General features: G+C 59.5%; 1 protein-coding gene across 1 annotated transcript; it reads left to right on the top strand.

Moving 5' to 3' along the window:
- Positions 1-11: 11 nt before the first annotated feature.
- LOC141975138 (nuclear receptor subfamily 1 group D member 2-like) lies at positions 12-27,677 on the top strand. Its single transcript, XM_074935324.1, has 8 exons — positions 12-468; positions 15,488-15,778; positions 16,358-16,446; positions 16,694-16,838; positions 21,393-21,889; positions 23,000-23,185; positions 24,904-25,114; positions 25,755-27,677. The coding sequence occupies exons 1-8, from the start codon at positions 453-455 to the stop codon at positions 25,949-25,951; spliced, it is 1,632 nt and encodes a 543-aa protein (XP_074791425.1). The 5' UTR covers positions 12-452; the 3' UTR covers positions 25,952-27,677.
- The last annotated feature ends 300 nt before the right edge of the window (positions 27,678-27,977 follow it).

Genomic DNA, 27,977 nt, shown 5'->3' with positions numbered 1-27,977 from the left:
TCCCCCCCGTTCTCCTTGTCTGAAATGTGTGTCAGTGGGGCACGGCTCGGGCTGCCTCACATGCCGTCAACACACGAGCCGCCCGCGAAGGCATCGCCAGCGCCCGACTCCCCCGCAACCCCGCCTGGCTAGGAAACGAGCGCTCGCTAATCCCCGAGTGAACCAGCCACCCTCGCCCATGTAGACGCGGAGAAAGCTCCAGCCCCAGTCAGGAGCACGTGGAAGCCGCAATCGGCAGCCGGGGCTGCCTTCTGGAATCTGAAGGCATTTGGGCAGCTGGCGGCTCGGGAGCGAATACGCCCGGAGGAGCCGCGGAGGAGGAAGCCGGGTGGCCAAAGACAACCCCCCCGCCCCAGCCACCACCGCCCCCCACACGCAGCCCCCTCACACTCCTGCCTGCCTCCCCGAAAGGGGGCCGGGTGAAATTAAGGACGAGCCAGACAGAGATCACCATGGATAACAGCCCTGGTAAGAGCACGGCCTTTCTGATCTGCACACTCGGAAGCATCGCGGTCACGGATTGCCTTGGGGACCCGGGGCTGGCCCGGGATTTGTGTGTGTGTGTGGGGGGGTCAGACAAATTGCTGACGCACCTGGGGAGCTCATCGGTGCTGTGTTTATTTCAAGGATTCTCTTGCAGCTTCCAGAATGGGCTGGCTGACAAATAAGCTACTTTCTCTCTGCTGCAGCTAAATCAGAATCCGCCCCCCCCCCGCCCGCTTTGCTTTATTTCCCTTCTCCCCACAAAACCCACTGGGGGGTGGGGGGGAGAGGCAGGCGGACTTTTCAGAGGCTGGAATTTGTAAACTGGCAGTATCTTTCTTCTTTTCTTTTCTTTTTTTTGCACGGCTGGAAAGCACGAAGGGTTAAAGCTTAGAGGGGAGGCTTCGTTTGGGGGGGCCCTGGGGGTGGGCTCCAGGGGAGGCGCTGAGCCCGGGGGGGGAGGGGGAATGGTTCCGTAGAGGCAGAGGGAGGATGCGAATCGGTGGTGCGTTGTGTTTGATGGGAGAGAGCCTGCAATCCTCCTCTAACCTGTCTCCAGCGCTTCTCCCCGTGGGACCGGCGCCAAGCAAGGTGTGTGACGCCAGGTCCCTGCAGACATGGGCCGGCTCTCGGGAGGGTGGCAAGAGGATGGCCCCTGGCGAGCTGTGAATTGGGCGTGTGACGTGGGAGGCATGGCATTGACCTACTAATGGGGAGTTTGGGGTCGACTGAGGTGCGGGTTGGGATTTCAAGCGGGTGCTTGGGATAGTGTGTGGGGGGGGGCAGTCAACTCTCTCATTTCCACGACTGATGTGGGTGGCGCGACTCCGGATTGGCACTGGCATTGATCGAGGGCAGGATATGCCCATGGGAAGTGGGGATAATACAGTGCAGTTCTAACCCTGCCCCACCACTAGCCCCTTGGCGAAAGCTGCTGCCCTGTGCCTTGTAACCAGAGTTCACCTGGGGGCTCCCCTCTCTGTGTGCCGGGGCACGGGGACCCCCTCCCCTCTGGGGCAGGGAACCCCTCTTCCTGCATTTCATCCTTCTGTATAAATCGCTTCTAAGCAGCTTGCAGCACTGGGGGGGGGGGTGGAGGGAAGCAATTGAGGTCGTTAAGGTGTAACGGGTCCCTCTGAAATATCAAAATCTCTCCCGTAACGGCCGCCATCCCAGATGTCTACAGTAGCAGCTGAGGGCACCTCATGCTCATTTCTGGGATCGCCACAGTGTTTGTGGGTCCTGGCATCGCTCCTGTGGGGTGAGAGGGATCCACGCGATGGCATTTGGACATGACGTCATTGTGGCATCTTGTGATGTCACCATGCAGTGTGGCGACATCACGGTGGGTCACACTGGTGTCTTGATGTCATGCCAGGGCACGCTGGCATCTTGAGGATGTCACCCTGCTGCCCAGTGATGTCACACTCAGGGGTGTTTCGAGGCAGAGATTTGAGACCACTGTGCCATGGGTGATGTCACACCAGCTCACGTTGGCATCTTGATGATGTCACGCCAGTGCTTGTCCTGACATCACAGTTGGGTCCCATTGGTCCTTTGAGGTCCCTGTGCCATGTGGTGACGTCATGCGGAGTTGGTTTGCGTTTCGACATCACCTTCGTAACATCCTGTCATACGGAAGGCCCCTGGTGGCTGTCAACTAGGGGTATGCAGGGAACTGCACCATCCAGCAACTGAGTCTGCCCCAGGTGGGCACCAAGCGGGAGAAAGGAGGAGAGGAGGACAAAGTCTGCAGCCACCAGAGTAAATGGCAGCAGTGCAGGGGGACACAGCAGCAGTTTTATGCGAAGGATGCGGCCGTGAATTTTCCGCAAAAAATCACAATTTTCTCCAGGCCCTCCCCATATCTACCTGTCCATCCATCCCCTTATCCATCCCCCCTCCCTGCCCATATCTACTGTCCATCCATCTCCTTATACATCCCCCCTCCCTGCCCATATCTACCTGTCCATCCATCCCCTCTCCATCCCCCCTCCCTGCCCATATCTACCTGTCCATCCATCCCCTTATCCATCCCCCCACCCATCTCTACCTGTCCATCCATCCCCCCTCCCTGCCCATATCTACCTGTCCATCCATCTCCTTTTACATCCCCCTCCCTGCCCATATCTACCTGTCCATCCATCCCCTTATCCATCCCCCCCGTCCATCTCTACCTGTCCATCCATCCCCCCTCCCTGCCCATCTCTATCTGTCCATCCATCCCCTTATCCATCCCCCCTCCCTGCCCATATCTACTGTCCATCCATCTCCTTATACATCCCCCCTCCTTGCCCATATCTACCTGTCCATCCATTCCCTTACCCATCCCCCCTCCCTGCCCATACCTACTGTCCATCCATACCCTTATCCATCCCCCCTCCCTGCCCATATCTACCTGTCCATCCATCCCCCCTCCCTGCCCATATCTACCTGTCCATCCATCCCCCCTACATCCGCCCTCCCTGCCCAATATCTATCTATCTATCTATCTATCTATCTATCTATCTATCTATCTATCTATCTATCTATCTATCTATCAAGCACCCTCTGTGTCCCATAGGATCCTAGCTGTCTCCTTTTGCTGTCCACTCGTGGCTCTGTCTGTCTGTCCAGTCCCGGGGCTGGGACTGGCAGCTCAAGAGCCATTGCTTGGCCCTCTCCAGCATAGGCGCTGGAGCTAGGGGGGCTGCCACACCCCCGGCTTGAAGTGGTTTCCATCCTATCCAGGGTTTACAGTTTGGTTCAATGGCTCTCAGCGCCCCTGCTCTCCAGTGGCCACCTGGGCCATGGGACAGCTCCTGAACATGCCTGTGTGCTATTCTTGCCTCCTGTCCGCTTCCCCGTGGCGGCCAGGGCGCAGCCCTGGCAGCTGTGTCTTCTGCTGACCGTAATTCACTCCGGCTGAGCTGTACGTGCCCGAGGCTTCCCGGGTAAATCACGCTTAGGGGAAGATTGCCGGTGACTCAGAGGATGTCACGCAGGAGGGTGGGGGTGCGGGTGTGAGTGTATGCGCTCCCAGCACCCAGCCAGGTCATTAAACCCTGGCGAGCTGGAACGTGAGTGTTGAACTCACCAGCCTGGCTTAGGCGGATCTCGTTTAGGAGGCTAAGGGCCCCAATCTTCTCCTTGGGGTCACATGAAGTTCAAGGTGTTGGACAGATTCCACAGCAGCCGGGGAAGTGCTTATCCGACCAGTCACAGCTGCTGCACCCGCTGAGGTCACACTCACTGTTGTCCCAGGCGGCTCCGCTTGCTGGGGGTGGGAAGAGGTAGGAAGGTCAGAGCTCTTGGAGTGGCACTTGGGAGGGTTGGGTGGGGCTCAATGCCCAGGTCTGCAACCGATTTGCCGGATGACCTTGGGCATGTCACTTAATCCCCCGTGTCCCAGTTTCTCCATCTGTAGAATGGGGATGGCCCAGCCCTTCTTCGTGGGGATCATTAAATCTGTTAAGGATTGTAAGGTGCTCAGACAGTATGGTGGGGACAGTTCAGTGATGGGGACCTAGAGAAGGTGGGAGATGCCCATTTGCCCGCAGGAGGCAGGAGCTCATAGAAGATGGAAGCTGAAATCTACTGACATACCTGTCCGTACCTGGTGCACTCTAAACAAGACAGAGAGACCCTGCCCCAAATCTAAATAGACAAAGAGTGGGAGGGGAAACTGAGGCACAGAGAAAGGCAGTGACTTGCCCAGGGCAGGACCTGCTCTGTGTTACAGTAAGACCAGACTTGACCCTTCCTAATAGGGATTGTTTACCAAGGCAGTTGGTTTGTGATGGGTCAAGACAGTTGGTTTGTAGTGGTACCAGATGCCTTGGTGATGGGCACCACTCTACACTGCTAAGTAAAATCCCAGGGCCGTGCTCGTTGCAGGGGTGACTGTATCCCGCACCCCGACACAAGCGCAAACTGGGAGCAGCAGCTACCCCTCCCAGTGTTCTCAGTGCCCCCTGGTGGCAGTCCTCATTACAGCACCCCTCAGTGCCAGATGAGCCCACTGGACTGCACTGCCCTGTGCCCCGCATGGGGAGCTGGGTTCGGAGAGAAGAAAAATGGCCGCCTGGAGGTTAGCAGCAAACCTCGCCGTCTGCTGCGTCTCGGGCCAAATCTCCCTGTGCTGCAACACCTCTTGCTCTCAGTCTCCGCTCTGCACCTCCCTTCCGGGACCTACATGCACGGTGCCTCGCAGGCGAGCAGCCCCCAGCGTTTAAGGAAGGATCAGAACGGGCCTCTGACAATTCAGAGATGAGTGGACATGCCCAGCGCCCAGACATTGTCCATCTCCCTGCAGGCAGGGGTGCCCACACAGCCTATTCCTCGCCCACAATCTGGATTTGGGATTCTTACAGGGCACAGTTGAGGGTTAATCTTGGGGCTTTGATTATTTGGCTTGAGAGTGCGCCTCTCCCCTGGATGAGTCTGCTGCGGCCTGTCACATGACAGCGAGGGGGGTGCGTGCAGGTATTTCTTGGGAGGGGGTGTCAGGTGATATCACGGGCATGCCTGAGCGGGCCTCTGGAAGAACCAAAGTGATGGCTTCTGGGTTATCCATCCAATACTGTCTTCTGATGCTGCTGGGAGCCTGGGCTGGGATTCTTAGAAGTGCCTAAGGGAGTTAGGCACCTACATCCCGTGGGACTTAAGCACACGTGAGGCACACAGGCTGAATAGGGACAAATTGCAGGATCAGGGTCTTTATCGGTGCCAGATGCCTCCCCGGGCGTGATCCAAAAAGACCCATTTCTGTTCCCCAATAGCCAGGCGTTTTTGGCGCCAGGATGCGCTCTCTGCTCAGCTCTGCAGTATTGTTACGGGCGGCTCCCCAGTTTAGTGGCTTTGTTCTTTGTCCAGCACCTAGAGAAGGTGGGAGATGCCCATTCTCCCGCTGGTGGCGGAAGCTCATGGAAGGCGGGATCTGAAATCTACTGGCAGGCCTGTCCATATCTGGCACACTCTAAGCAAGACAGAGAGCCCCTGCCCCAGATCTACGTAGACAAAGAGACGGAGGGGAAACTGAGGCATGGAGAAAGGCCGGGGCAAAGCTGGGACCAGAAGCCAGGTCTCCGAGTCCCAGCGAGGCCCTAGATCCACTTGCCCCCCTGAGCGCTGATGAATTGCACACCAGCGCCCACCAGCCCAATCCCTTTGCCTCCTGCATGCCAATCACCCTGGCTTGCAGACACCAAGAGCTGTCCCTCCCTGCTCGTAGTTGAAAGGAGTAGTACTTCATCTGCCCAGACACCGAAAAAGAACCTGGGTAGGTTGGCAGGTCTCCCTTGAAGCACCCAGAATGTTCTCCTCGTTCACTAATCAGCACGTTAATTAGGGGAACGTGCGGGGCGGCGGGGGGGGGCGGGGAGTGGGAGCCAGTGCTTGAAACAAATATCTCCAAGGGGACACTAAAGGTTGCCTGAGCAGCAGGGTGATTTTTCCCCCAAAGCTGAGCTGGGGCCGGAGGAAAGCAGATGGCTTGATTGTTATCTCAGCCGGGATTTCGGTGCACTCTTTGTTTCAGGGCTCTTTCATTGTGCCACCGGAGCATGGGGGGCTTGTCTCCCCTCCTGGAGCTCTCCAGCTAGTGGGGTGGCGGTGGGGTGTATGCACAAGGGTCAGGGGTTAGTTCTGGGCTGCCACCCCCCCCCAACCCCCAGTCCTTGATTCAGAGGCTGCGTCACCTCATATATCTTGTCCACCGTCACGGTGACATTGACCTAATTTGCTCTCTCTGCTGCTTGTCTGCAGACGTCGGCGGGGCACCCAGGTGCCAGGGAGGCTGAAACCGGCTTGAAAATGAATAGGAAGCTGGCCCTAGAGAAAAAAAAAAAGCGGGGGGGGGGGGTTGCAGTTCGTTAGGCTGTCTCGTTTGCATGGCAACTGGAAAAGCCCTCTTTTCTCCAAGGCGAAGGGGAGGGGTTGCCTCTTGCCTGGTTCCTGCTGGCCAAGGAGACGCACCTGGCTCTGGCCCGGGCATCAAAACATATGCCCTAGCTCAACCCCAAGATATGGGCTGGATGCAGGTATCACAGGGGGAGGGTCTCTGGCCTGGGCCATGGAGGGATCCTTGTGGGGGGGTGTCTCTTGCCCGGGCCATGCAGGGGTGGCTGGGGGACGGTCTCTGGGTTGGATTACACAGAGGACCAGATTAGATTATCAAAGTGGTGCCTTCTGGCCTCAAAATCTGCACCTCTTTTGCTGGAGAACAAATATCAGCGACTGAGGGAATCTGTCTCTCCAGGGGGAGCGGTCTGGTTCTCTGTTGCTTCCATGCCTTCCCCTAAGGGCCCAGCAGGCTTTAAAACAGCCCCTCCGAACAGCTTTTTCTTTTGTTGCTATGGCCACAAACCACAAAAATCGACAGCCAAAATTGGGAGCATCCGGGCCCATTGCACAGAGCACTGGACTGGGATGCTGGCTCCTCTTGTCAGCTTTGCTAGTGGCTCCGTCTGTGCCTCAGTTTCCCTCTCTGAAAAGCAGGGATAAGGCTACTCGCCTGGGGACCTGAGTAAAGTGCTTTGAGGGCCCCAGATCGGATTATGTTTGCAGCCCCTTCCCCAAAGCTTGAGGTGGGGGTAGTGGTGGAGGGGATGGGGTCGGACCCATCTCTGCTTGGAAGGGGTCCCCCACCCTGACTTCCATGACAGGCAGAACCAGAACGCAGATCTGGGTCCAAAATGGGGAACTCTGTTCCTCCATTTATCATTACCCCCATCCGCTCATGTGCAAGGGGGTCGCTCTGTACGGTGACTCCCCACTCAATTCTCCAGAGACCCCCCCATCCTGTCCCTGACCCCCCTCACCCACACGCCAACCTCTCCCACCTCCTTGTAAATCCAGCACGGTCAGGCACCCCTGCAGAGTGGGCTCCCCAGTTGCTCAAAGGAAAGGAGCCTTTCCTTTTGTGGCAGGGGGCTGCCGAACTTGGAAGCCAAGGCAGAGCAGTCAGCTCAGCTGCTGGCTTTTGCTGCTCCCCCCTTGGTAAAGCGGGGTTCTCCACTCATCTGTCTTGGAAGGAAAGTCTCCCCAAAAGCAAGACAGTGACTGGTTAAAATCAACACACAGCTCAGCTGGGAGTGAGAGGATGCAGGCTGCGCTGGGGCTTCCCACAGGACCCCTGGATCTGTAAGCTGGGGGGAGGGGAAGCCCCCCAGCATCAAGCAAGCCAGAGGCTAGGAGGCCAGAATTTTAGCTCCAATTTAGGCACTGATGCAAGTGGCTGCATCTCGGGTGTGTTGGATGCTGGAGAATCTGGCCCTGATTTTGTCCCAGCTGCTGGGTGCGGGGCTCTCTGGAAAAAATCAATGCCTCTCTGTGAATTGACCCCATGGGAATCCTGGCCTTTGGCTGGTTTAGAAACTCCAGCCCTAGATGGTTGGAGATTTTGGTGATGGGGCTGTGGAAGTAGTCAGACTAGGGAGGGAGAGTCATTGAACTACCATGCTCCTGATTATTATTATTCGTTATTGTAGTGCAGATGTGCTCAAGAGTCCCAGGCACAGAGCAGGACCCTGCACAAAGAGAACAAAAAGACAACCAGGGGATCACTCCCCCACTGCTGAAATGCAGCCACCTCTGGGCTGGGGCATGGCAGCTGTTTATACAGGGATTCTCTCCCCCAGATCTAAGCCAGCCCCAGCCCCTGAGAGCGGGCGATCCTTGCTGTTGCCCTTCTCCCCCCGACGCCGGACACTCGAGCTCTGTGGGGCTCGCTTGCCCTGCTGTCTCTGCTCCCAGATTCGCGCCTGATCGGAAGCTCCCGCCAGCCCGCAGATGCACTCCGATTTGCGTAACCTACTTAAGCCAAAAAAAGCGCGAGGCAGTTTCCTCCCCCGCCCCTCGCTCCACTGGTGAAGGAACGTGCTGGAAGATTAAACCCCGCACGAGTAGCTAGTGTCTCCTGGCAGCGCAGCTAAGTCCTTTACTAGACGCGTGTTCCCTTTCTGGGTAATCTCATTTATTTACACTTTGCCATACGCAGGGATGCAGCATCCCATCTTGCCGGGGGAGAGGGGGGCTGTTTCCCACCCCCCGGGGGCCCCAGCTTGTCCTCTTTTTGCAGGAAGTTGCTTAGAGCTCAGGCACCCGAGACGGTTGCAAATGGAGCCTTGTGCCAAGCAAGAAATTTGGAGCTGGATTTTCAACGCCCTGAAATCCCGGGGTGTTCTGGTCTGGGCCCAGTACGAGGGGGCCCGAATTGGCAGAGGCTTCTGGGCACTGTCACAGTGTAAAAGTTAAACCACATTAGTGAGGAGCTATACAAGCCAAGGAAGTTAACACCCTTTGTGTAACCCCGGCTGCAGCAGCCTGTCTGGAGGGGTGAAGGGAAATCACCTGCATCCCAATCCCCTGCAGCACCTAGGTGACATGGGAAGGAGAGAGGAGGGGAGGGACAGATAGGACTGAAGAGCCAGGTTGTGTCTTGGCTTCTGCTGGGGTCAGGAACCCCAGATCCGACACACGTCCCTTACGAACTCCGGGGCCCTGGAGTTACAGCTCCAAATGTCCTGTCTTGCTCCAGCGAGGCGTCCCAAGCTGGGAACCCGAGATCTGACCCTCAGTTGCCCGATGCAACAAGTTATTTTACTGTGGGTGAAACTGACCCACTTTCTTGCTCCAAATCAGTGACAGACATCACGATCTTGCAGAGTCACGGCGGTGTGTGAAACCCCCACACGCTGGCATGAAGAATAGGCCTCCAATCCCAGGCTTCCCCAGCGTGGAAAACACACAGGCAGAAGGGACACTGTGGCGGGGGAGGGGGGCTGATTTTCAGGGCTGCCACCCGCTTGACTTCAGCTGGAATTGTGGGGTCCTCAGCACCTCTAAAAACTCAGGCAGTCTGCAATTTTGGGGCACCCAAAATCAGCGGAGCCAGGGTCAGAAAGGGGTCAGCATGACCCCCCCCCTTTGTTTACCCATGAACCTACATTTGTTTCTGAGGTTTTTGGGGTTTTTTTTTTGGTATTTGGTATTTGGCTGCAGTTCTGGACAGATTGCCGGGGGAGGCGGGGAGGGTTTAAGAGACACGTGTGGGACTGCAAAGGCCAGCTTGGATTCAGCCTCTAAATAACTCCGAAAGCCAAGCACCAAAAAACCCCAAAAAAACTCAAAAACGTGCTTCCCGTATCTGGAGAGAGAGGATAATGGGGTTTAAACGCTGCAAACGGCTGGTGGTGAGCCGGCCCGGCCTGTGAAATGTAGAAGGACTCCCCCAGCTGCTGGGAGCTGGGGAAGCTGCGGAGTGTGACATGCCTTGTAAATATGTTTGAGAGCGCAGTGTGATTTGCCTTTGTCAGGAGAATTCAGGTCACCAGGTACGGGAGGCAGCATCTGCTTCCAGCGCAGTGCCGAGGAGAAGGTGTCTTCATGATGGATTCCCCCCTTCTCCCCCGCCCCCCAGTGCCCATGAAACACACGCTGCGGCGTCTTAACCTCTGCTGCTTTCCCAGCTCCAGGAGCTCTGCTGAAATCAGTCCCCCGGTGGGGATGGGTTTTATTTTTTTATTTTCCACAATGCCCCTTTCCCGAAAGCAGCGGGTCCCCGTGTCAGATTGTCAAGTCAGCAAGGCTGGGACGGCGCCATTGTGCTAATCGCCGCTCTGGGGCAGCAGGTGCCAACCGGGCTGCAAATGGCTGCAGCGAAACAGAGCCAGGGAAACTCAGAGGCGCTGGTGTCCTTTAGGCAGCATGGTCTAGTGGCTAGAGTACTGAACTAGGACTCAGGGCAGCTGGGCTCTTCTTCAGCTCTGCCACTGCCAGCCTCTAGGCAAGTCACTTCCTCTCTCTTGGCATCTGTTTCCTCTGCCACCCTTTGTCTATTTAGCCTGGGCACTTTTGGGGGCAGGGAGCCCCTCACTCTGTCTGTGCAGTGCCCAGCACAATAGGGCCCTGATCTCCACTGGGGTCTCTACATGCCATCCTAATGTGAATAGTGGCGCATTTATCAAAGAGAAATTGACTGAGAGGTCTAAGGGGAAATGGATCTAAATCTGAAGAGGGAATGTGCCATTCCGGGCTTCCCCTGTATTCCCAGTGCTTGAAGTCAACAGGAGCTGTGGGTTGCAGGACTGGGTCAGTGTCTGGTTTGGGATCCCGCAGTGTAAGGTCCTGCAGTTGGATGGGGGCCAGGGCTGTGGGCTGAGAGTGATGCAGTTTTGCAAGCTGCCCTTTGGGGATCCCGATCCCCCAACATCCCCTGCCCAGCCACCGTTCCCGTAAGATGCCGGCAGCATCCGAACAGGAAAACAGGCCCCCATCTGTACCTGACCTCGAACCCAAACCATTGGGGTGAGTTCAGATCCAAGGTTGTCAAATCCAGACCTCGCCTTCAAGAGGATCCAGAGCCAGGGGGCAAGATTTTGGCCCATAGAGGAGGAGAGAGCTGAATTATAGGCTGCTTGTGCGTTGCCCGGGGGTGCCAACCACCCAGTGGGGCTCTAACCCCCTTTGGAAGGGGCCATGATCGGGAAGCAGGAAGCACCAGGCGGAGGGCAATTTGTTGGTCTGTCTGCCAGCTGCAACAGCAAGGCCCTGTCAAGGGGGGGAGGGTGCCCCCACAATGGGACAAGCCCCGTTCTGTTAAAGGCCATCAGACAAGTCCAGGGCACCCAGCAGCTGATGGGTCATGGGAGCCAGGGCCTCAGCAGTCCCTCCGCTTCCCCCCAGCAGTCCATTAACACTTCCAAACCTTGGCACGCACCAGCATCTCCGCCTTAGAGAAAAGCCCTGGGAAGAGTCCTTGAGCCAGCATGGAAGGGACCCTGAACGGAACTGCTGGGTCCAGATCTCATCCCAGCACCCAACATCTGCATCCCAACCTGGGTCCAGAGCCAAACTCAGAACCCGAGAGCTGGTTCTGGTTCCAGATCCGAAGCTGAAACCCAGCAGCTGGGTCTGGAACCAAACCTGCAGTTGGATTTAAGATGTAAGAAACCCACCACCCGGCTTTGCAAAAGGAGTTAACTCCGGCAGGCTGACGGTCCCAGCTCCTGTCCCTCGGCCAGATATAGACTGGACCCACTGCTGGGCCTTGGCACCAAGCGACGGACAGACCCGAACCGAAGGGGAGCAGGGAAATTTACACCTTGCTCAAAAATAAATGTTTAAAGCGTTTTCAAGATTTTGGATGAACGACAGGGCCAGGCGCGGGCAGGAGCATCCGCCTGGCTGCCAGGCTGCAAAACCCCAGCGTGGTAATGGTTAACCCCTGGCACTGCAGGGTGGGGGCAGACCTCCCGTCCACCCCCAACTGTTTGCATTAGCCCGCTAGAAAGCCTTAAAGGGTTAATTTTTGGTCTGGGAGTGGACAGCCAGGTTCTGGTCCCAGAACGGGGAGGGGAGTGGGGACTAGTGGTTAGCGTGGGTGGGGGTGTCCGGGAGCCAGGACGCCTGGGTTCTGTTCACATTTCTGGGAGAAGGGGTAGTGGTTAGGGCAGACAAAGGGCAGCTAGGACTCCTGGGTTCTGCGCAGGGCTCCAGAAGGGGAGTGGGGTCTAGAGGTTGGGGGAGGGGCTGACAGCCAGGACTCCTGGGTTCTGTTCCCTTCCCCCTCTCGGCACAGTGGAAGGGGGGTGTGGGAGAGGGCGGGGAGCTTTGAGATGCAGCCCCCTGAGGTCTGTCGGTCTGTCGATCGGCCCAGCCGAGCCCCCTTCGCACGCGGGCACTTTTGCCGCTACCCCCCCACCCCACATTCGGAGTTTAGGGGCGTCTGAAAGAGGCTGCCTTGGGTGCCCCCCCCGCCCATCGCCCCCGCCCCGAGCCGGAGCCATCGCGCCCCCCCCCGCGCGAGCGCCCCGGGCCGCCGCAGCCATGTGAGCAGCCGGTCAGGTGTCCCCGGGGCTGGGGCTGGCGCGGCGCCCGCCCGCTGCTGTTCCCGGCACCGCGCCCCGGGCGGACACGTGCGAGCCGTGACCTGATTGAGGGGGGGCGGCCGTGTCCTCTCCTGCCCCTTTGGCCTGATCGTCTGCTGCCCCCCCCCGCCCCGGCGTGCCCTCTCCTACCCCCTGCCCCTCCCTTGTGCCCTGTCCTACCCCTGCCCCTCCCTTCTGCCCCCGCCCCCCGGCGTGCCCTCTCCTACCCCCTGCCCCTCCCTTCTGCCCCCGCCCCCCGGCGTGCCCTCTCCTACCCCCTGCCCCTCCCTTGTGCCCTTTCCTACCCCTGCCCCTCCCTGCTGCCCCCACCCCCCGGCGTGCCCTCTCCTACCCCCTGCCCCTCCCTTGTGCCCTGTCCTACCCCTGCCCCTCCCTTCTGCCCCCGCCCCCCGGCGTGCCCTCTCCTACCCCCTGCCCCTCCCTTGTGCCCTTTCCTACCCCTGCCCCTCCCTTCTGCCCCCGCCCCCCGGCGTGCCCTCTCCTACCCCCTGCCCCTCCCTTGTGCCCTTTCCTACCCCTGCCCCTCCCTGCTGCCCCCACCCCCCGGCGTGCCCTCTCCTACCCCCTGCCCCTCCCTTGTGCCCTGTCCTACCCCTGCCCCTCCCTTCTGCCCCCGCCCCCCGGCGTGCCCTCTTCTACCCCCTGCCCCTCCCTTGTGCCCTGTCCTACCCCTGCCCCTCCCTTCTGCCCCCGCCCCCCGGCGTGCCCTCTCCTACCCCCTAGCTCTCCCTCGTGCCCTGTCCTACCCCTGCCCCTCCCTTCTGCCCCCTGCCCCCCGGCGTGCCCTCTCCTACCCCCTAGCCCTCCTTTGTGCCCTGTCCTACCCCTGCCCCTCCCTTGAGCCTCTTCCCCCGCAGGGTGCCCTCTCCTGCCCCTGCCCCTCCCTTTTGCCCTCCCCTGCCCCCCCTTCTGCCCTCCTTTGCCCCTCCCTTGTGCCCTCTCCTGCCCCTGCCCCTTCCTTCTGCCCCCTGCCCCCCGGCGTGCTCTCTCCAACCCCCTGCCCCCATTGTGCCCCCTCTGCCCCCATTGTGCCATCTATGCCCTGCCCTGATTGTGCCCCCTTCTGCCTCCTGTCCCCCTGTCCTGACCCCTTCTGCCTCCCTCCTGTTGTGCTCACTCCTACTCCTGACCCCACATCCCCAGCATCATCTGTCCCTCTGTTAGCTAGAGAGAGGGGTGTCAATCCTCTCATTTCTGCTGCCAGCTTGGATTTTAATCACCTATACATGGGGGGGGGCGTTTAAAAATTGCACTGGGCTACTCCAGTCCCAGCCCCTCCCAGCAGGGGGCGCTGTAGGGAGTGGGGCAGGAGCGCTGGCCAGGGTCGAGGCGCTCCTGGGGACAGCAGTCCCAGCCCCTCCCAGCAGGGGGAGCTGTGGGTGTCAGGTAGGAGAGAACTATTGCCAGACTGCCTGCGCTTTCCTGCCCTGCCGAAAGTAACTGGGCTGGAGTCTTGCTGTGGAGCGGTGGGCACTGGCAGGCTGAGCGGGGGGAGAGAAAGCGGCTGGCCCGTGTGGCTGTTATGAACGTATTCCTCAGGCCCTGTGGCTGTGTTACCTGGGCGCCAGGGCACGCCGCTCCCTGGGGGCATGGTGAGAGCAGAGCCTGATGGCAGCCTGATCTCTCTCTGCCCCCAGGCCGAATGGAGCAGGTGGCACGAAAGGGGCAAATCCCCCAGCTGGCTTAGCCTGGCGCCTCCTCCCATCCCGCCTGGCAACCCGCTGCTGCAACAAAGGGCCTCTCTGAGTTTCACCCCACCATTTTCAGGGAGCAGGCGGGGCTCGGCTGTAAATATTTGCTCTGAGCTGGAATTTGGGCTGCCGGGGGTTGAGTCCGGGCAGCGCCTGCCGGGTTAAAAGACCGGATCGGGGCCTTCTTAAAATCACAGGCACAACCCCAGAAAATACCAGGAGGGGCGGGGAGCGCTTATTTTGGGTGCGGGCGGGTATAAAGGAATGTGTGACGGTTCCCACTGTGGGGGAACCGGTTCCCGCTGAGATCTTCGAGTCAAGAGCAGCTATTTTCCTGATATAGGTCACCAGGAACATGTGTGCGTGTGGGTGCCCACGTGCACAAGGGGGCGAGGTCTCCTCTCCGCCTCCGTGGGCTCCCTCCACACAATCTTCAGGCAGTTTGCTGTGACTGAGGGCGGAGGGGCCTCTGCTAATGCAAAAGGCAGAACTGGGATGGCAGGAGGGCTCCCCCCACGCTCCCTCTGCCGGTGCGGGTGGGGACTGAGGGGCATGGATGGGGGCTGAGTGTCCGACCTGGATTTGGCTCAAAGCTCTCGCTCAGAACTGGGCCTGCAGAGAGATGGAATCAAGGCAGCTGGCGTCCCCCCACCCCTACCCCCCCCGCCCCGGGCAGCTCCACACACCAGCGTCCCTGGGAATCTTGGCACAACCCCTGCCGTACCCTCGGACCCCTGGGCCGGCTCCCAGCGGGATGAGCCGGGTTTGCATTTTGTCATCTGTTTGTTTGCCCTACTTTCTGCAGCACGTGCCTCACTGCCCCACATTCCCCGCAGCCTCATCTCGGGGCTGCCCGGCGACTGTGTGTGTACGTGTGTGTGAGTGCGTGTACGCAGGCGGACACTGTGTTCCTTCCCCCCTCCCCCCCCCCCACGCTGCAGCTCCACGTGAGACACTGGGCGAGCTCCGGGGGGGGCTCTGATCTCCCCATCTCCCAGCCAGGTGGGCTATAGCTGCTCCCTGGTCCCGTCCCCTCCAGCTGTCTGTTGCCAAGGGAAGGGAAGGGACCCTGAGTCTGTGCAGGGGTTCGGAGGTGATGGAGTTCGTCAGTTGCACAGATTTCTCCCTGCCCTGTGTCTCCATGTCTTTCCTTTTTTATCCTCCTGTTTCATTTGCCCTGCCCCCTGTTCTTTTTCCCCCCTCTCCCATTACACTAGCCAGGCAGGAAAACACCCGTGTGCCCTCCAAGATTAAATCCTGGCAGGCCTGAGCCCTGGGGGATGGATGCCGGCCTGCGTCCCCCGATGCAGTTCCCCTACCCCTACTGGACGCTGCAGACCCTGAGTACCCTCTATCCCGGCTGTTGCTTCCTGCTGTTTTCTGCAGCAGGACTCAAGCCAAGATCCCCATCTGACCTCCCCCGCACTGCTTTCTCTCCCCCAGGCAGCGTGATCCTCTACGTGGGCTCCACGGCCGGCTCCAGCCCCACCCCGGGCAGCCCTCCCGGAGGCTACCTGGTGCCCTCCCCGCAGCACTCCCTGCCCTCATCGCTGGAGGAGCTGACGCTGACTGAGATCGGGGCCATCAAGCCGCAGGGTTCCAGCTCACCATCCTCGCCTAAGGTGGCCTTCCAGTTCCCGGAGGGGGTCAGGTACCCCAGCAAGGGCCAGTCGCCCCCCACGCAAAGCAGAGTTGCCACGGCCAAGCAGAACGGCGTGACCGGCACCTTCTCTAGTAAGTGACCAGGGCGCGCTCTGTCATTGTCCCCCTGTTCCAGCTGGGGAAACTGAGGCACAGGGAGGGGAAGGGACAGAAACTCAGCAGTAGAATCCAGGAGTCCTGATGCCCTGTCCCTCTGCTCTAACCACTAGACACCACTCCTCTCCCAGAGCTGTGGATAGAACCCAGGAGTCCTGACTCCCAGCCCCCCTGCTCTAACCACTAGACCATCCAAAGCAACAGGAATACTGGTGGGTAGGGTACTCTCACATGAAGCCACAAGGGGCCAAATTGACACACAGCTGGGACCATGCACCCCCTCTTTGGGGGGTCCCCAGTCCTGTAGGGCTGGCAGCCTAGTCTGGCTGGAAATGGGGGCGTCTCCGAGAGGCTAGTTAGTGACTCTGGGCAGCAGTGGGAAGGGGGATGGGTCTGAGGGAGGCAGGTGAGACCCTGGGGCTGGGCAGATGGTTGGAGGGAGGGGGTGGAGTGCCCATTGGTAGGCCCCTCCCTCTCCGTCGGGGAGGCTGCAGTGGGGTGGGCAGGAGGGGACCGAAGGAGTGTGATGCTCACCCCTCCCCCTCCTCCTTGCAGAGACGGGCGGGATGGTGCTACTGTGCAAGGTGTGCGGGGACATCGCCTCCGGCTTCCACTACGGCGTCCACGCCTGCGAGGGCTGCAAGGTGAGGAGGCGGGGCCAGGGGCGGGGCTTCGGGGGCGGGGGGGACCGAGGGGACGCGCGGAGCCTCCTTGCAAGCCGGGGCGTCACCGCGGCCCCGTCTCCCCGGGCGACCCGGCTCAGAGGGGAGCTCATTGCCAGCACCCCCCACCCCGAGCCTGAGGGGCGGGGAGGGGTGGGGCAGGCCGGGGGGGGCACAGAGGGGCAGGGTGTGCCTGGCGCTGACCCCTCTCCCCGCTGGCCCCCTCCAGGGCTTCTTCCGCCGCAGCATCCAGCAGAACATCAACTACAAGATGTGCGTGAAGAACGAGAACTGCATGATCATGCGCATGAACCGCAACCGCTGCCAGCACTGCCGCTTCAAGAAGTGCCTGGCCGTGGGCATGTCCCGCGACGGTGAGCGCAGGGGGCCCGGCCCCCCGCCCCCGGCCGCCTCCCTGCTTACCCTGCCCGAGAGTCTACCCCACCTGCGATCCCAGCCCTGGGCTCCCCCCACATCCCCTCTGCCAGTGCCCCTCAATCCCGACCCGCAGCCCCACCTGCTGTCCCAGCCCTGGGCTCCCCCCACATCCCCTCTGCCAGTGCCCCTGAATCCCCACCCGCAGCCCCACCTGCTGTCCCAGCCCTGGGCTCCCCCCCACATCCCCTCTGCCAGTGCCCCTCAATCCCGACCCGCAGCCCCACCTGCTGTCCCAGCCCTGGGCTCCCCCCACATCCCCTCTGCCAGTGCCCCTCAATCCCGACCCGCAGCCCCACCTGCTGTCCCAGCCCTGGGCTCCCCCCACATCCCCTCTGCCAGTGCCCCTCAATCCCGACCTGCAGTCCCACCTGTGATCCCAGCCCTGGGCTCCCCCCCACATCCCCTCTGCCAGTGCCCCTCAATCCCGACCTGCAGTCCCACCTGTGATCCCAGCCCTGGGCTCCCCCCCACATCCCCTCTGCCAGTGCCCCTCAATCCCGACCCGCAGCCCCACCTGCTGTCCCAGCCCTGGGCTCCCCCCACATCCCCTCTGCCAGTGCCCCTCAATCCCGACCCGCAGCCCCACCTGCTGTCCCAGCCCCGGGCTCCCCTCCACATCCCCTCTGCCAGTGCCCCTCAATCCCGACCCGCAGCCCCACCTGCTGTCCCAGCCCTGGGCTCCCCCCACATCCCCTCTGCCAGTGCCCCTCAATCCCGACCCGCAGCCCCACCTGCTGTCCCAGCCCCGGGCTCCCCTCCACATCCCCTCTGCCAGTGCCCCTCAATCCCGACCCGCAGCCCCACCTGCGATCCCAGCCCTGGGCTCCCCCCCACATCCCCTCTGCCAGTGCCCCTCAATCCCGACCCGCAGCCCCACCTGCTGTCCCAGCCCTGGGCTCCCCCCACATCCCTTCTGCCAGTGCCCCTCAATCCCGACCCGCAGCCCCACCTGCTGTCCCAGCCCTGGGCTCCCCCCACATCCCCTCTGCCAGTGCCCCTCAATCCCGACCCGCAGCCCCACCTGCTGTCCCAGCCCTGGGCTCCCCCCCACATCCCCTCTGCCAGTGCCCCTGAATCCCCACCCGCAGCCCCACCTGCTGTCCCAGCCCCGGGCTCCCCTCCACATCCCCTCTGCCAGTGCCCCTCAATCCCGACCCACAGCCTCACCTGCGATCCCAGCCCTGGGCTCCCCCCCACACCTCCTCTGCCAGTGCCCCTGAATCCCAACCTGCAGCCCCCCGCCCTTTTATCCTGGCCCTGGTTCTCTCTTGTGCAGACTCTCTGAATTGTGCTGACTATTTCTGATATGCCGTCAAACCGCCCTTTCCCCAGGAGACCCACAAAGGAATCTAGCGGGGGATGGAGGAGGTGGCTTGGGGCGAAAGGCCGGGGCACTGCCCCCCTGCGGCCGGGACCCCACCTCCCCCTGAGGCAGCCATAGCTGCCTCCCTGCTGCTCTGGCCAGTCAGCAGCTGCCCCAGCTGATAAATGGGAGCTCTGTGCTGGGGGCTGATTTATGGCTCTGAGCAAGGAGGGGGGCAGTGGTGTGGGGGGGATGCCAGGGCCAGGCTGTGATTAATGGCTCGAGCTTCTCCCATCCGCTCATGATGGATTTGTTGGACTTTGAAATGGCTCCTCAGCATTAGCGTGCTAAGAATGGCCGGGGGGAGGGGTGTGGTGTGAAGGGGTGGCGGAGAGACCAAGAGATGGGCCGAGACCAGACCCAGATCCATGGAGGTGGGCTTGGATCAGCACCAGAACCATGGAGAAGGATCAGGATTGGGGCTGGGACCACACCCAGATCCATGGAGGTGGGCTTGGATTAGTACCAGAACTGCAGAGATGGGCCGGACCGGGATTAGGGCTCGAAGTTGAGCCGTGGAGATGGGTCGGGACTGGGACCAGAATCAGAACCAGGGAAGTGGACTGGGACTGGGACCAGAGGTTCCCAACCTGGACCTCTTCACTGGGACTTTTGGCTCCCCCGGCTTCCCTCCTCCCCTCCCCGATGGTTCTGGCTCTCTGCTGGTTTGGGCCAGGAACGTGTGAGAACCAGCTCCCTGGATCTCAGCACCATCAACACCCAAATGCATGAGTCCCGCGCACCCGTCCAACCACTAGTCAGGGGCTGGGAGCAGCAGGGGCCAGGCTCCTGGGTCCCGCCTGTCGCTTGGCGTATTGTGCCAGGTAAAGCTTGCTCACTGGTCCAGAGTGCAGGGCAGAGGGGCACACAAAGGCAGAGTAGAGCCTAAGGGTGAGCAAACAGCCCGGGGATCTCGCCTCCCTTGGGCCTGATCCTCACAGGCAGGTGGGGGGAATCAGGAACTAAACCCCAAGACTGAGCAGCAGCCTCAAGAGCTCCCCAGGGGGTGTAGGGCAGGAAAGGCCCACGGGCATTATCCAGGCTCACAGCTGCTGTGTTAACAAGGGGGGGGACTGCAGAGAGGGGCAGGGACTGGTGGGGGAATAGGGAGAGATGTGGTATAGAGTGGGGGAGGAAAGGGTCAGGGACAGGGAGGTGGGGGTATGGGAGAAGGATGGGGGGAGGGCTGGGGAAGGGAGGGAAGGGGGTGGGGAGGGAATCCCAGGGCGCTCTCCCCACCACAAGCCCTGCCACTTCCAGGCCCATCTGGGGCTTTGCGGGGGCAGCGGGATCCTGTGTGCGGGAAAGAAGGTTTCTAGGTCACGGCTGCCATGTGCAGCCCCCGCTCCAGCTCAGGCTATGGCAGCAGCTCCCAGAGCAGGCATCAGCCTCCAGACTTTCCCCCCTAATCTCCCCCGCACGCTGCTCCCCACCAAGCCCCAGGTGGGCGTGAGAACCAGGCTCTCTGCCCTGCCCAGCACGGGGCTCGTTCACCTCCCACACGTGTCCCCTCGCCTGAGGCTGCAGCACTGGGGCCCGATCCTGCTTTCGTTGCCATGTTTCCATGCAGGATTGGGCCCCTCTGTGCTACACCCGCGAGGGGCGCAGTGTGGGGAGGGGGGCATCCCTGGGGCTACTCCTCCCCCTCCCCTTTTCCTTCCACCCCTGTGATCCACCCCATCCCCACCCAGCACGGGCAGGGCTGGAAATCCACTCCCGGGAAAATCTCTTGTTGGGTCAGAGTTATTCTGCTGTCAGGCCTCAGCGGAGCAAGAAGGAGAAATTGGGGGGAAGTGGGGGCTGGGGATAAGGAAGATACTTGTTATCATCAGCCAGAGGTCTCCGAGCACTTTGCAAAGTGGAGCAGTATCACTTTCCCCAACTTAACAGATGGGGAAACTGAGGCACAGAGCAAGCAAGTGTCTTGCATAGCAAATTGGAGTTGGTATGAGAACCCAGGAGTCCTGGATCCCTTCCCTTTCCCCACCCACAACCACTAGATTGTCACTTCTTGGGGCGGGGAATAGAACCCAGGAGTCCTGGCTCATCTTTCCCCTGCTCTAATTAGACATCACTCGCCAAGGGTGGGAATAGAACCCAGGAGTCCTGACTTCCCTGCTCTAACCTTCTAGTCCCACTCCCCTCCCAGAGCTGGGGATAGAACCCAGGAGTCCTGACTCCCAGCCTCCCCTGCTCTAACCATCCCCCCACTCCAGTCTTCCAACCAGGAATAGAACTCGGGGCTCTGTAGCTGCCTGCCAAAGATCTGATCTGACACCCACGCAGCCATATTGACTGTAATGAGTCTCTCCTGATTTACATCAGCTTATGTCTGGCCTCAGGTCGGGACTTGGGGGAACCCCCTGGGTGGTGAGACCAGCGGGCAGGAGCAGAGGGAGCCACTCGGTCTGTCTGTCTCAAGGAGCCTTGATAAAATCTCATACTCCCCCCGCCTCCCCCATCTCTGCCTCAAGAGGCTCTAGAGGTGAATCCCGCACCTCAGCAGAGGTGCTAGACGGTCCTATAGCAGTAGATTGCCCCAGCCCCTCTGTGCGTCTCCCATGGGCCTTGGTGCTGCTCCTGACCCACTGACCTCATTACGGAGAGAAGTGGAGCAGAGATGTGCCAGGCAGGGGGTGATCTGGGCAGAGGAAGGGGGGTAGGCAAAGGTGCCACTGCGGGGAGGGGGGAGACATCAGCCAGTGGTGGGGGAGGGGCGCATGCAGGGGGTTCTGTAGGGGGTGTGGGGTGCAAAGCGAGCTGTGTCAGTCTCGACACACAGACCTCCGGAGGGAAGGGAAACAGCTGCATCATGGGAGGCAGCTCTGCGATGCAGCGTGCTCTGGGGTGGAGCACAGCAGCCAAGCGCAACCATGTAGAACAGGCCATTACTGTTACTACCTGCCGTGACTGGGGCCCTGCTGCATGCCCCACGAAGGGAACTGGTGGGGGTGACAAGCCCCTAGCACCACCTCCTACTGCCTGGCCCTGGGGGGGGGCTCTCCCCCCAGTGTTGCTGGCTCGCTCCCTCCCCGTTGCTCTCTACCCCCAGTGGGGGGTGCTCACGAGTGCACCCCTAGTGCCTGCCCAGCTCACGCCCTCTCTCCTTCCTCCCTCACCCCGGCAGCTGTGCGCTTCGGGCGCATCCCCAAGCGGGAGAAGCAGCGCCTGATGGACGAGATGCAGAGCTTCATGAACAGCCTGAACGAGGCCCCCATGGATGTGGGGCTGGGGCCCGAGGGGGAGGCGCCCCCCAGCCCCGATGCCCAGGAGGAGGAGGCCATTGGCGCCATCTCGCGGGCCTATCACGACATCTTTGTCAGCGGGCAGGACCGGCTGGGCAAGCGGGCCGAGCCCTACCCCTCGCTCAGCTACGCTGACCAACAGCTCAACAACGGCGATGCCTACGGGCAGTACGACTCAGCCCACCTGCCCCTCTCCGGCTACGGCGCCTGCCCCCAGGAGGCCCCCGGCTACGTGGACAACGGGCCCCGCCGCTTCGGCAACGACATCTACCAGGCCCAGCAGGCTGGCTACCTGGCCAACGCTGGGCACTACCCCTCTTTCGAGTATGGCTACTCCGAGAGGGCATGCCCCTGGCGCTCGGCCACCAGCAGAGGCATTGTAAGTAGCCGGGCACGACCCCCGATGGCAGGGGTTAGGGGGGAGGGCACGGGCCTGCCCCTGGGGGGAAGCAGGACTGGCTCATCTGGGTGTCCAGAGGGGAAATTGACGCCTAGAGACGGGGAGTGACTGGCCCAGGCTTACTCAGCCGAGTCAGAGTTGGGATGAGAACCCAGGAGTCCTGGATCCCACTCGTCTCACCCCGCCCTAACTATTAGACCCCACTCCCTTCCCAGAGCTGGGAATAGAACCAAAGAGTCCTGAAACCCAGCTCCCCCCACCCCCGCTCTAACCACTAGACCCTACCCCCCCAAACAAAGGACCAGGAATACAACCCAGGAGTCCTGACTCCCAGACCCACCCCTCCACTCTAACCATTAGACCCCCTCCCCTCCCAGAGCCAGGAATAGAACCCAGGAGTCCTGACTCTCTCTAATTCCTAAACTGTTGCCATCTGATTGTATTCAAATCCCTCCACCTCTCCCTGCCCCATAGTAACTTCCTCCCCCTTCGGGTTCCCAGTGGGAATGAAGGGCGCTCTGCACCCCTCTGGGTTGGGCCCCAGAGCCCCAGATCTGCAGCTGGATTGACACCAAGAAGCAACTTGGTTCTTAAGAGTTGGCTCCCCCTGCTGGGCAGCAGCGATGCTGCTGCACCCTCATGCGCTCTAGGCTGCATTCCAGGGCGGGTCTGTCTCTGCAACCCCATGTGTTGCCCCTCGGGCTCAAATACAATCTCCTTTGGGGAGACTCCTCCCCCACCCCCACCCCCGCAACAATCTGAGATGCCAGATCCTTGCCAGCTGCAATCCAGAGTCACTGAGCCCCACAAATATGGACCCCCTTCCAAATCTGGATCTCGTTCCTCCTGTTCCCCCAAATTTGGGTCTGATTCTCCTGCCCACCAAATCTGGATCTGATTCTCCAGCTCCCCCCAAATCTGGCTCTGAGCCCCCCCTCCCCCAATCTGGATCTGATTCCCCCATCCCCAAAGTTTTCAGTGTGTTTCCATTCTGGGGTCCCAATCCAGGCCCACCCTGCCCAGGTTAGGAGGCTGGTGCTCCTCTTGTCCCTCCCTGCATTGCTGACCTGCCTTGCTCTCCCCACCCAGGCATGCCCTTTGAACGCCAGCCCATACTGCAGCAATAGCAAGAGCAGCCAGCAGGTGTGGGAGGAGTTCTCCCAGTGCTTCACGCCTGCTGTCAAGGAGGTGGTGGAGTTCGCCAAGAGCATCCCAGGCTTCCAGTCACTCTGCCAACAGGACCAGGTCATGCTCCTCAAGGCAGGCACCTTCCAGGTCAGTCAGATGCCCCACCAGCCTGAATCTGGGCCCCTCCTGCCTGGAGCGTGGCCTCGGGTTGCACCCGTAGCTTTGACCCCTGTGGGGTCGGGTCTGGTCTTTTCCCTTCACACTGAGCTGACACACTGACTTGCTGGGTATATCACAGGGAGCTGGGTGGCTATAAAACCCCATCACAGGGAGAGAACCACAGGTCCCCCCAAGATTGGTGATGTCTGGGAACCAGAAAGTGGGTGCCCAGGAGGGACCCTGGAGGAGGAACACAAGCTCAGTTACCCAGAAACTGTGACCTAAACTAGACAAATTATGACTTGAAATAAAGCACAGATTTTTATGTGAGTGTAATTAACGATCAGCACAACTTTTACAGTCAATAAGTCCCGACATGGGGAGCAAATATTTTGTAGCGGGCGCTTCGGTCTAGCAGAGAAAGGTCTGACACCGGCCAATGGCTGGAAGTTGAAGCTATAGACAAGTTTAGGCTGGAAATCAGGTGTAAATTTTTAACGGTGGGAGTAATTAACCATTGGAACAGTTTCCCAAGGATCATGGTAGATTCTCCATCACTGGCCATTTTAAAATCAAGACTGGATGTTTCTCTAAAAGATCTGCCCTAGGAATTATTTGGGGAAAATTCTCTGGCCTGGATTATCCAGGAGGTCAGATTAGATGATCACAGTGGTCCCTTCTGGCCTTGGAATCTATGTGTGTGTCCCTGCTGCTCTCTGCTGGAGGGAGCAAGGCCTCTTTTTTTCCATGTGCGCCCCCTACTGTCTGGAATCAGAACTACTGACCTGTGTGTCATAGCCCCCATACTGCTAACTGCCATGGGAGATTCTCCTCTAGCTCAGGGCTTTTGCAGCAGGAGGATTCAGCTGGGTTCTGCCCCTGCTGTCTAGGTGGCCATGACATGCTGGGCACAGATTCTTTTATATTGTGTTTTATGTGGGAAACATCAGGTGGGGGATAAACTGCTGTCCTAGTGGCTCCAGAGTTCCCTTCGTGAGTTGGTCTGTGGGGATCAAACCCAGGACATGTGTCTCCAAACAGCTTGAGATAAAACTTCCGTAGCCTGGCAGCACCTGTAGAGAAGGTTCATCCACCCATGTCCATGTCCCAGGCACTAAACCCACGCTACTACCATGGAGCACCCTCATCCCAACCCTCAGAGCTGCCAGGGCTATTCAATTTTCCACCCAGGCAGCTTGTACAGCTTTCCACTGGGAAGCCCGAGAGGGAGGAAGTTACTCCAGGGCAGGGTCGGGGATCGAATCCAGTACCTGCATCTAAAGACCTAGTGGCTAGAGCACTGAACTGGGGCTTAGGACAGGCTGTTTCCCCTCTCTGTGCCTCAGTTTCCCCATCTGTAAGATAGGGATAATGATACTGACCTGCTTTGAGAGCTACTGATGACAAGTTCTAGGCCAGGGCTAGGTACTATTCTGATTATCATTGCCTGAGCTAAGAGACCAGGTCATAGGAATATAGGACGGGAAAGGCTTCCTGGGTCAATGAGTCCAGTCCCCTGCTATCACAGGCAACCCAGGCTTATAATTATGTAACTCATCTGAGGACCCTTGGCACCCCCAGATTCCTAAACCCTGTACACTGTCTGGTCACTCGCGGGGGACATTATCTGGATGCCCCGCACCATGGCACTTGTGTCAGAGCGCCCCCTGCAGGCTCAGCTCTGACCTTCTCCTCCCCTCCCGCAGGTGCTGATGGTGCGGTTCTCCTCCCTCTTCAACCCCAAGGAGAAGGTGGTGACGTTCCTGAGCGGCGAGACCTACTCGCTCTGCAGCCTGCGCTCTATGGGCATGGGCTGCCTGCTGGATGCCATGTTCGAGTTCAGCGAGAAGCTCGGCTCCCTCGGGCTGGACGCCCAGGAGATGGCGCTCTTCATGGCTGTCGTCCTTGTCTCGGCAGGTGGGTGCGTGCCCCGGGGGGATCTCTGATGCCGGCTCTCTCTCTGCAGAGCCACACAGGTGACGTCAGCTACAATCCCCCTGCAAAGCCCATCCCCGGGTGTATCGGGCCAGGTGTTCTGCACTATGCAGGCTGGCCCACTGCTAAAAGCCTGTTCTCTACGCTTGGCCCTGGGGGCAAGGACAATGACGGAGCGGGAGTCCCCCATGTCCCTCAGGGATCGCACCCCCAGTGCATGCAGCATGCTGTTGCACATGGAGCTGAACCCGCCTGGGACCTTCCAGACCCCCCACTGAACAGGACTGACTGTGGCAGCTCCCTGGGCTAAAGCTTTCCAGGGAAGCCTTCTCCTAGTGTTTCGACAGAAGGGTCGCCGCCAGTGGGTGTTAGAGGTGGGAAAAGACCTAACTGGGCACCACTTTGTCCAGCCTGGTTTTAAACGTCCCATCCCTTCCCTCTGAAGACTCTTCCCCAGGCCGAGATCTCAGCATTAGGAAGCCTCTCCTCGCAGTTTGTGAGCTGTTGCGTGTGTCAAACGCCCTATACTGCTATCACGGAGGGAGATTCCCCTGCAGCGGGGACCAGTTGCTTTTTTTTGAAGCAGGTTGGGTATTAATGTCATGACTCATCTGGTTCATAGATCGCTCTGGCATCTCAGACGTGGATGCCGTGGAAATCCTTCAGGAGACCCTCATCCGGGCCCTGCGGACTCTGGTGACGAAGAAGCATCCCGATGATTCCACCCTCTTCCCCAAACTCCTCCTGCGCCTTCCCGACCTGCGGACCCTCAACAACCAGCACTCGGAGAAGCTCCTGGCCTTCCGGATCGATCCTTAAGCCCACCGGAGACGCCCGCCCTCCGAGCCTAGGGGGAGAAGGATCAAGAACAGTCACCGGACCCAGCGCCTCGGGCTGCATTTAGCTCTTTCGAAGACGAGGAAGGAGGGCTCTGGCGTTGCAGGGCAGCACGTGGCCTGTCAAAGCCGGGCTCTGCCAGCGCACGTCCCCCAACCCGGGGTGATCGGGTTCAGGAGGAGAGAGCACACTTCCCGCACGGCGCTCTGTGCCGCACAGCAAGGCCTGGAGAGTGTAGAGAACATGCGTCCGAACTGACCGCACCAACACAGACACAGTGTATATATGTGTATAGAACTCTCGCTCTGTATTGTGTTGAGGTTCTAGTCTATATATAAAGAGCCTGGATATGTTGTACATACTGCGTATCGGTAGATCTCGGGGGGGGGGGGGGGGACGGCTCACCCCACTCATGTTTCATTTGAAGATCTAGTTCCTTCTTAGGGTGCATGCTGTTTTAGCCCATTCCTCTCCGCCTCCACCCTCCATTCGTACCAGCCCTCTCCTGTGGGTGGCTTGTGGAGCTGTGCTCTGTGGACGGTATAGGATAGACTGGATCAGAAAACGATATCCAAGGAGCCTTTTCGTCAGGGATGGTAGGAGCACTTGTCCGGTCCATTTCCACCGGCCAGGGAGGGGCAGGGGCAGTTCTCTCCCCCACCCCCGTCCTGTGCTGTGCGTTTTCCTGGCTGGTATTTTTTAAACACGTCTCACGCCGTCAGGGCTTCCAGGGAGTTTTCGGAAGAGGCTGATGCGTGATGGCTCGGCTGGACAGGTGTGGGATGTGCTGGCTCTGTGGGGGGCGCTGTCTCTCAGATGGGAGAGGTTGAAGGAGGCAGATCTTGAGTGCAAGCAGGTGACTGAAGTAGGAGAAAGGGTTTAATCGCCACTCCTCCCCCACTGGAACCTGGGGGTGTCTCTCCACCTTGGCTATTCCAAAAGAGATGGGATTAATTCAGCCCTGGGGAGGAGGAGGTTAATGAAACCCTTCTGCTTCTTTCCTCTGTCCGGGGCAGTGCACTTCGTACAGCCCTCCCTGCCAGGCTTCCCACGATTCCCCTCTGAGCCTGGAACAGAACTCGGGAGTACTGCCTCTCACCACATCTGCTCTAACCACTAGACCCCATCCCCGAGCCAGGAAAATTGGCTCCTGTTCCCCACCCCCATGGTCTAACCAATAGACCCCACTCCCCTCCCAGAGCCACAATTACAACCCAAACGTCCTGAATCTCATTCTCCCCACCCCAGCCACTAGACAGCTCCCCCACTGCAGAAGAGACTGGCTCTGTTTTTGTGGAGGTGGCTCTTTAGACTGTTATAAGATGGAGACAAGTCTGGGGACCAGAAGTGGGGCCAAAGCTCCCCAGCTTTGCATTTTGATACATATCAGATCCTGAAGGTCCGCGGGGAGAGGGAATTAGCACACCAGAAGGGAGCACTTTATAGCTTGTGTTTGGTTCTTTGCTGAGCTCAGAACATCTGCAGGGAGAGGGGGAGCTGGGCCAAGCCTCAGCTCCTGGCCCTGGGGCTCTGTTCTTTGTTTGTTTGGTTTTTTTTTTTAAAAAGCAACAAAACTTTGCACTTTTCTGAAAAATATAAATGTACAGAAAAAAATAAACTATCCCCTATCCCAACTCGGAGCATATCAGCAAAGGGATGCCCCCCTGGGGCACGGCTGCGAAAAGCCCTAGTGCCTGGCAGTGGAAGAAAAGAAATGGTTTATTTTTGGTCTAATATTGAAGTGCAATAAATAAAATAAAGACTTGCTTAACATTGAGCTGAGCATGTACAGTTTGGTATTGTTGCTTTTCCAAGTGCACCCCTCGCCGAGACCAGATCCCCCTTGCACTAGGTGCTGTCCATCCATAGCCCCAAGTCCCCAGCTCCTGGAGTCGTGGGAATCTATGACAATTTCAATTTTTCAGTTTCTAGCTCTCGTGGTTGGGGAAAACATGACCTCCTAAGGGTCTGAATGCCTTACTAGTGAGGGCCTTATTATGTTCCCATG

This window comes from Natator depressus, chromosome 20 (genome assembly GCF_965152275.1).
Source record: "Natator depressus isolate rNatDep1 chromosome 20, rNatDep2.hap1, whole genome shotgun sequence".
Taxonomy (NCBI): Eukaryota; Metazoa; Chordata; order Testudines; family Cheloniidae; genus Natator; species Natator depressus.
This window is presented reverse-complemented; position numbering and strand designations above follow the sequence as displayed.

What these genes read in the sequence shown, in the direction of transcription:
- LOC141975138 (XM_074935324.1), top strand. An exon ending in CGTGGGCATGTCCCGCGACG is followed by an intron (nt 16,839 to 21,392) that starts GTGAGCGCAGGG and finishes TCACCCCGGCAG; the next exon opens with CTGTGCGCTTCGGGCGCATC. An exon ending in TCAAGGCAGGCACCTTCCAG is followed by an intron (nt 23,186 to 24,903) that starts GTCAGTCAGATG and finishes CCCCTCCCGCAG; the next exon opens with GTGCTGATGGTGCGGTTCTC.